The 8,336-nt window shown below is 33.9% G+C and overlaps 1 protein-coding gene across 1 annotated transcript; it reads right to left on the reverse strand.

The window, feature by feature from the left end:
• Nucleotides 1-997: 997 nt before the first annotated feature.
• Nucleotides 998-1,963, reverse strand: LOC143647912 (olfactory receptor 5H8-like). The gene has a single exon (XM_077117596.1). It carries the CDS (start codon nt 1,925-1,927, stop codon nt 998-1,000), a length of 930 nt encoding a protein of 309 aa, XP_076973711.1. The 5' UTR covers nt 1,928-1,963.
• Between the last annotated feature and the right edge of the window lie 6,373 nt (nt 1,964-8,336).

Genomic DNA, 8,336 nt, shown 5'->3' on the forward strand with positions numbered 1-8,336 from the left:
AGTGAGCAGCAACTCATCTGTTCTCATTTCTCCAATATACACACTGATCCTAGAGCAGCCTCTTATAGTTTAGTACTGCTTTCACATTTTAACTCATTTCCAATTTTTTCTCAATGGATTCCCATTTTTGCCTATTTCTCTCTGTGACATATGAAATTAATCACTACCAGAAGTGACATTCAACATTTTTCAAAAATTTAGAATGAAATCTCTTTAACCTAGTAGAATTGCTGGGACTTACTTCTGCTCCCACAAACAAAAGTGAGCCGTATAGTATTAAATGTGATATGCGTCTAAGGTATATACTGTTTCAGAGATCAAAGTCATCCTACTCAAGTCTTTTTCAGAAGAACTAAACTGTCTTAATATTTAATACATGTGAAGCCCCATGGAAGAACGTGAAAGCACTTAAATAGTTAATTTGTTTCCTGCTTTAAATGACATGTATGACATGTTTAAATGTCATTGTATGTTTTGAGTGTTATACATAAATATTTTAAGGAATTTATTAGGTACTAATAGCTCAGGTCATTAAAATATTGAAGTATGGTGTATAATTAATTTAATATGCTGCTGGATTCAGTTTGCTATTATATGTTGAAATTTTTTTTCATTTAAATTCATAAAGGAACCCAATCTGTAGTTTCCTTTACCTGTAATAATATATATCTGCCTTTGTTATCAGAGTAACGCTATCCTAGAGAATATATTAGGAATAATTTCCTGGTTAAATTGGGAATAACAACACTACCAAGGTTTATAAAAATGAAAGTCTAGGGCATGTGACAGTGGCTCAGTGGTAGAATTCTCACCTGTCATGCCAGAGATCTGGGTTTGATTTCTAGTGCCTGCCCTTGCAAAAAAATGAAAATAAAAAATAAAAGTCTAATTACAATTACATAAAATTTTATGCAGAAGCCAAATCAAGGCCACATCTAACTGCACAATTTTATGACTTTTTTTATTTTTTAAAATCATATAATTTGAGAACTTCACATTAACGCTTCCTTTTTAATTTCTTAGCGAGTGAATCTATGACTTTCTTATTTCTCAGGCTGTAGATAATTGGATTTAAAACAGGAATTATGACTGTATAAAACAGAGAATCCATCATATCTTCATTATCTGCCTGAGGAGACCTGGGGTGCACATACATGAAGAGAAGAGGGCCATAGTATAAAGAGACAGATAAGAGATGAGCTCCACAGGTGGAGAAGGCTTTCCTTATACCTTTAAGAGACGTATTTTTTAAGACTGTAAAGAGAATAGATGTATAAGAGAAAAGAACTGTCATAATGGTGATTACCTGAATTGAACCAGAGAAAATAAAAAGCATGAGAAAATTAATAGAAGTGTCAACACAGGAAATTTTAAGCAATGGTATGATGTCACAGTAGAAGTGATGTACAATGTTGGACTTACAGAATGTTAATCTGAACAAAAAGCCTTCATGAATTGAGGCATGAATGAGGCCACCTATACATGACCAGATTGACAACTGGATGCATAGTCTATTGGTCATAATCACAGGATAGAGTAAAGGTTTGCATATGGCTACATATCGATCATATGCCATTGTTGCCAGTAGAAAACATTCTGTGGTTGCACTGATTGCAAATGAAAAAAATTGTGTCATGCATGCAGATAGAGTTATCATTTTACTTTTGGCCCAGAAACTGACAAGCATCTTGGGGGTCACTGTGGATGACAGCCAGGCATCTACAAAGGCTAAACACCCAAGGTATAAGTACATGGGGGTGCGAAGATGAGGATCATTCCAGATGAGAGCAACCAGTCCTAGGTTCCCCATCATGGTGATGAGATATGTCACCAAGAACACCAGGAATAGGGGGATTTGCCACTCTGGTTGAACTATAAATCCTGTGAGAATAAATTCTTTCAGCAATGTCGTATTTTCTGTTTCCATGTCCTTACTGGTTGTGTCCTGAAATGAGATGAAACATAGGTAAGAGGAACATTCACTTAGGATTATAAGATGAAAATTGGGGGTGAGTAGTTGACATAAATCCATCCTTTCATCAGAATGATCTTTTAATTTTATTTAACACTATTATAATTAGTGGAAATCATTCTTGGGAGTCTGAAGAAATGGAAATGATTGCAATCATCTCAGTTCAAGTATGCCTAGGAATTAACAAATTTAGGGAAACAAGCAAAAGCATTCTAAGTGCATAATAAATATATGGATACTGATGAATGTGGGAGAGAAATTCTCTGTGTGTGTGACATGGATGCTGGGTCGGGGCAAATAATTTTGAAGAGCTAGGATTATAAAAAGAATCATATGTTACATGAAGGATCTTGAATTTTATCCTTACTCAATAGGCTTTCATTGAATACCTTTAAGACAGAGTGCCACTGTAAGATATTTTTAGATTAATTATTTGTTAGTATAGTCAATAGACTACAAGGAGGCACAACTGGAGCCAGCCATCTTAGCCTGGAAGATGTTACTATTATCTTTTGATACCCAAAGTAAATTATATATCAAAATTACCAGGTAGACAGTTTTGTGCTAAATCGAGATTGTGAGATATTACTGTAGAATTTGATTCATTAGATTAAAAATGAGGTCCAGGAATATGTATTTTAAAGAAATGCCTCCAAGGTATTTGAAACACATATGAAGCATCTAGTCTAGGTGTGATATGACAGTAGAAAGAGGGCAAGGAAAATAAAAAACAGACTAAAAAGTATTCAGAATGAACTGTCACAAGGAATCACTGCTATATAAGATGTGAAGGTATTGTTCAGTGAAGGAGAGACGAGTCATTTGGGGACTGGGTAAATGGCTATCAGAAATTGAAACTGAAAATTGATCATGTATTGGTGAATTTATGCATTGAAGGTCTGCTGAATATCCAGGTGAGATGTATTAGTAATATGGGTCTACTAGAGCAGAATAGAAATAACACCTTGGAGGCAGTAGGATAGTTGAAATAATGGCTATGGATCCAGAGGATGTATATAGACATAAAAGAGAAAGCAAGGAAAGAATTTTGATGAAGTGCCATTAAAGGGGGTAGTGGATATGTGTTATTTATTGGATAGCCAACATCTGATCCCTTTTTATTACATGAGTTTTGGTATGCATCAGAACTACTATACACTTCGAAACCAAATGACCTAGAAACTCATTTTTCCATCCTACTTGTCCTAGAGTGAAGGAATTTGACTTAGGTTTGGCCTATCAAACCCACTTAACTAGGAGCTGGAACATGAAGAGAGACAGTTGTATAGGCACATAGACAATTGTGTTTGCAAAGTGGCCAAGGCAGCACTGTAAATGCTACAGCAAGTGCACCCTGCATCCATGCCAGTGGTGTTGGAGTAATAGCTGCAGCATCTGAAGCTCAGCAGCTGTGATGGCAACCCTCACTAAGCTGGTGTTAGTGCGTGATTTTGACTGTTGACTGAATGCTTTCCTCTCTGTTTCTTCAAATTTTCCTAGAAATTCTAGGTGAGAGCAAATTTCCATTGAATAAACTCACCAAAGCTATTTTCTGTTACAAGAAACCTGACTGGGACAAAAGTTAGACAAAGTGAGCAGAAAACTATATGGAGAAGAGTGGTCAGAAAGCAGGAGGGAAACAGTAAAGCTTGCTTTGTTGTTGACGTAAGCGAAGAAAGATACTAAAGAAGATAAGGTGAAGTTCAGTGTCAAATGCCAAAATGAATGCTCTGTTATGATAATGAGTGAGGATTGCTGAGTGTGGAAATTAAGAGATTGGTAGGGACTTTAGTGAGAGCAGTTTCCATGTCAATTTTGCAACAGACTAGAAACCACAGAAATTAAGAAGTGAATTTGAAGCAAGTGGTGCAAACAGGGAGGAGAATGATATAGCATTCCATGGTACTCCATGATATGTGAAAAACAGTTACCATGTGTTTACTGCCTGAAGAAAAAGAGAAAATCATTTTTCTCTGAAGCATTTGAGAAGAGAAGACAGGAAGGAATCTAGAATGAAAAAATCTAAAGAGAAATTTGGGTGGATGAGAAAAAAACAAGAAGAGAGAGGAAGAGAAATTAGTGGAGCTTGACATAGACATAGATGGATAAATGTAAGACAATGAGCAAGGAAAAGAGAGAAAGAAAGTTTTAGAGAAATCTTGAAGATTATTAAATAAAGGGAAAGGCATTGCAGCTTGGAGGTTTTATATGTCTTAACCCTGATATTCACTAAAAGTTCTGTCAGTCCTGGTGATTGTTTTTCTACTCAAAATTCAAAGTTAATATAGAATTTAAATGTAAAGGAGGGACTTTGATTTTGGATATTTCTTTACTCACATTGGATTGTTCATAAGTAGACTAGCATTGCATCAATTTGTTCAGTAGAATAAATTTGTGTCAAAGATTACATCTTGAATACAAGCTATATAAATAATCCCAAGCAATAATTCTAGTTCTTAAGTGCATTTTTATTTGAAATGGACTCTCAGCAATATCAAAGCACAATATAATTGAAAACTTTCAGACGCAGTTTGTGTTATGAGCATTTAGGAAGTCATAAATTCTGGGAAGGACAACTGAAGTAGACATTTTCTACATATTTCCTGATATAAATTATAGATAGATAGATATAGATAATAGAAATAAATATAGATATATGTGAAATTTTTGTAAATAGTGGATGAAGGAATAAAAGTGTTAGTATTTATATGAATCATCTTGAAAGAGTTTGAATCCAAGAAGATGTTTAAACACAGTCTATTTTTATCGGAATCATCATACAGATTTTTTATATAAAAATCATTGTGATCTGAATCTTTAAACCCAGTTTCTAGTTGTTTCATGTTTTAGTTCAACAAAACTTAAGAGTCACTATAATTATGTTAACAATGTAATAAAATATCTGTAAAGAGAACAATTAAGTCATATGACTATTTCTCTTATCCAGATTTTTGAGTCTTTAAAAAAATATATACAGATCATTTACTTTTTTCAAATTTTCACCAGTTTATTTTTATATATTTAAATCTAATTTAAAATTATTGTAAATTAAACAGTATTTTAACTTTTTATATAAAAAGTAATGAATATTAAGGAAATAATTTCTCTCTTACCCATATCTTGTAAGAAATTTCTCTTACCCATATCTTGTATGAAATCTGGACAGCCTTTAAAGGTTCTATGCTTTCTAAAAGTAAGAAAAATACAGAAACACAGAAATGACAGTGACATATACAGCAATTATTTTCACAGAGATTTGTTTTGGAGGTTTCATTTTCCAAACTCTGGAAAATGCAGTGTACATAAATTTGCTTTGATAGCCATGTGCCAACCAATTGTAAAAGTACACAAGTGAAATTTTCCTATGAGCATCCAAGGATTCCCTTTAGGACAAAAGTAAGTTCTTCAACTGGGCATTGTTGACTTGGACACCTGTGAGAATTCCAGTATGTTCCACAGGGCATTACAGACTTTGAAACCATAAAAGTCAGGTCATTGCAGACATGTCTAGTTGAAACAATTAGAATTGCACTTTATGTTACATTTTTCCACCACAGAGGGAAATTTCTGATATGTTTATGTGAATATCAGCTTATCTATACTGCTTGTCTCTCTGAGTGTATTGATTAGCATAGTCGTGACTGAACTAATTAAAAGATAATTTTAATGAGACCAGATACTAGTTTCTCATCATGAGCAAACATGAAATGAAGTTGTCCCTTCATTGTAAACTACAGCTCAAATTACTTAACTCCCTACTTTGAGCTGAAATCTGATGGATGTGAAGAAATCAAGTAGGGAAGGTTCAGGGAGAAGAGCAACAGAAGTGAAAACAAAAGACATCAGCCATACGTGGCCTAAATCAGTGCTTCCCAAAATGTAATGCCTACAAATCTACTAGAAGTCCTGCTACAATGAAGATTTGGACTGAATTGGTCTTAGATGAGCCCAAGAATTTTCATTTTTGAGAAGGTAATGCCTGTGGACACATGCCGTACAGAGAACCTGGTTCATTGGAGTAACTAGATTATTGGTTGGAAAAAGAAAAGTTCAATGTGGCTGTCATGTAAAAACAAAGCAGAAAGGTGCAAAAAGTGTCTGGGAGGCCATCATGGATGAGAACACACAGGATCTAAGGGGTTAGGAATGAACAAGAACTTAGTTCATTTACCCAACTTAAACGTAAATTATTGAATATTAATTGAATCACAAAAGTTGACCCAATTGAAAAAACATTATTTCTAGAAGAATTTATTCAGTAAACACTAAGGGCCTAATCTCTATGTCATAATGCACTGAAATTTCAGAAGTTTATCATCTTATAGCAACATGGTATAAAATGTTTTATCAGCATAAAGTATTGGTGTTGGGGAGGGAAGAAGGAGAGAAGGATGGAGATGATAAATCATTTGTAGGTGAGTTAATTAAGTCACACAAGTGAGAAGAAGGAAATGACCAACATGATAAATCAATTTATTAAAAAAATTTGTCTTTATTAGAGAAGTTGTGGCTTTTCAGAACAACTATGCACAAAATACAGAAGTCCCAAATACCACCCTACTATTAAAATCTTGCATTATTAGTGTGGAAGATTTGTTAAAATTGATGATAATACATTTTTATAATTGTACTATCAACTGTAGTTCACGGGTTTAACTTCTGGTCCACTGTTTGTGTAGTTTTATTCCATGGATTTTTTTCTAATATTTTATTCTGTTACCATATATAAAATCTAACATTTCTCCTTTGAATTACATTAAGATATATATTTCATTACTCACAATTTCATTCACCTAAGATGTTGGGCTACCATCACCTAAGATTTTAAATCAATTTAAAGTAATTGTTTATCTGATTCAGAAATATCACCAGCACTGTTAAAAATTATATTACAGAGCTGTTCATGATCAATTGATTATAAAATATACACAATGTGAAGGCACTCTAAAATTTAGTATTCATATAATCTTTTAACAAAAGTGAGGAAAACCTGTTGAATTAGCCTAATTTTGTTTTCCTGGTATACAAAGAGTAGCTAATGGGTTCACCCTTGAAAATGCACAGTATCAGTTCACAAGCTCCCTTTCGTACTGTCTAAGAACACTTTGTAGAGACCTCAGTCCACCTTCTAGCTCTCTTCTCATAAAATAATAATGATTCACACCTTAAAGAGAAAGAAATGAATCAAGGCAGCATGACTGTATAGAATTATTTTAACAATTTCTCATCAAGTGTTCCAACACCCCACTGGGAAGAGATATACTTTTCTCTAGGATCAAATTATAGATATATATAGATGTCTTGCCCCATCAGTATGTGAAAACCTTGAATTGCAAAGGGAATAATTTGAATATTTATGTAGCCTACAGAGGTTACCATAAGTCATTTAAATCATCCTCAGTGCTAACATTTCTAATATCAACACGGTTAATACAGTATTTCACATATAAACATTTACACATTTTCTGCAAACATGTAAAGTTCCAATTTATATTAACTTTCTTCTTTTGCAGAGATTTACATATGTGATAAAAGAAGTGAGAGATAATCTCCTTCTGTTTTGGATTCACCTTTAAAACATCTGAGATACTGAGTAACATGTCATCTTTCATGTAATGATTCAGTGGTTAATGTCCTAGAATATGACATGTACGTCATCTGTCCTGCAGGCTTTCTGTCCCCCACAGTGTTCCAGCGTTCCATTTTCATTTTCTGTACTCAGTTTGGATGTCCATCTATGTGTTCACAAGCATTTGATATTTTCTTGCACCTGTAACCTCCCATGACACCTTCCTTCACAAATCCTTAGCCTATTCCTATACTGTATCATTCATTTTCTTATGCTTGATCTTGAGATATCAAGGATGGCTGTTTAAAGAATCTAAAAATATATATACTATCTTACCTCAATTGCTTAACATTTCTAATCATTTCTGATTATTCTCCTGACACCCGCTGTCAAGTATATTTAAAATTTAGTTGGTGGAAATGCTTATTCTCCCTTTTCACTTCTATGGAGGGTACTTAAGCCCTCTCTTTAAGTAAAGAATGTTGGAATGAACTCTTCCATTTTCTCCAAACCTAATTAGATCCTCTCTACAAAATGAGGAATGTATTATCTAACTGAAATATAGCTGGGATCCTCTCATCCACAAGGAGCAGCATAGTTTGTGATGGCTAAGTGCATAACTCTGATGTAAGATTGCTGAATTTGTAATCCCAGGATTTTTAAGCCACAGTTTCTCATCTAGGAAATGCTGTGATTATTGCACTTGCCCCATACATTTATGATAGGATTATGTAAACTGCTCAGCACATAATAACCACTCAAAAAATGCAGGTTGTTACAGACCGTATTAAAAGG

This window comes from Tamandua tetradactyla, chromosome 10, assembly GCF_023851605.1.
Source record: "Tamandua tetradactyla isolate mTamTet1 chromosome 10, mTamTet1.pri, whole genome shotgun sequence".
In the NCBI taxonomy this organism is placed as follows: domain Eukaryota; kingdom Metazoa; phylum Chordata; class Mammalia; order Pilosa; family Myrmecophagidae; genus Tamandua; species Tamandua tetradactyla.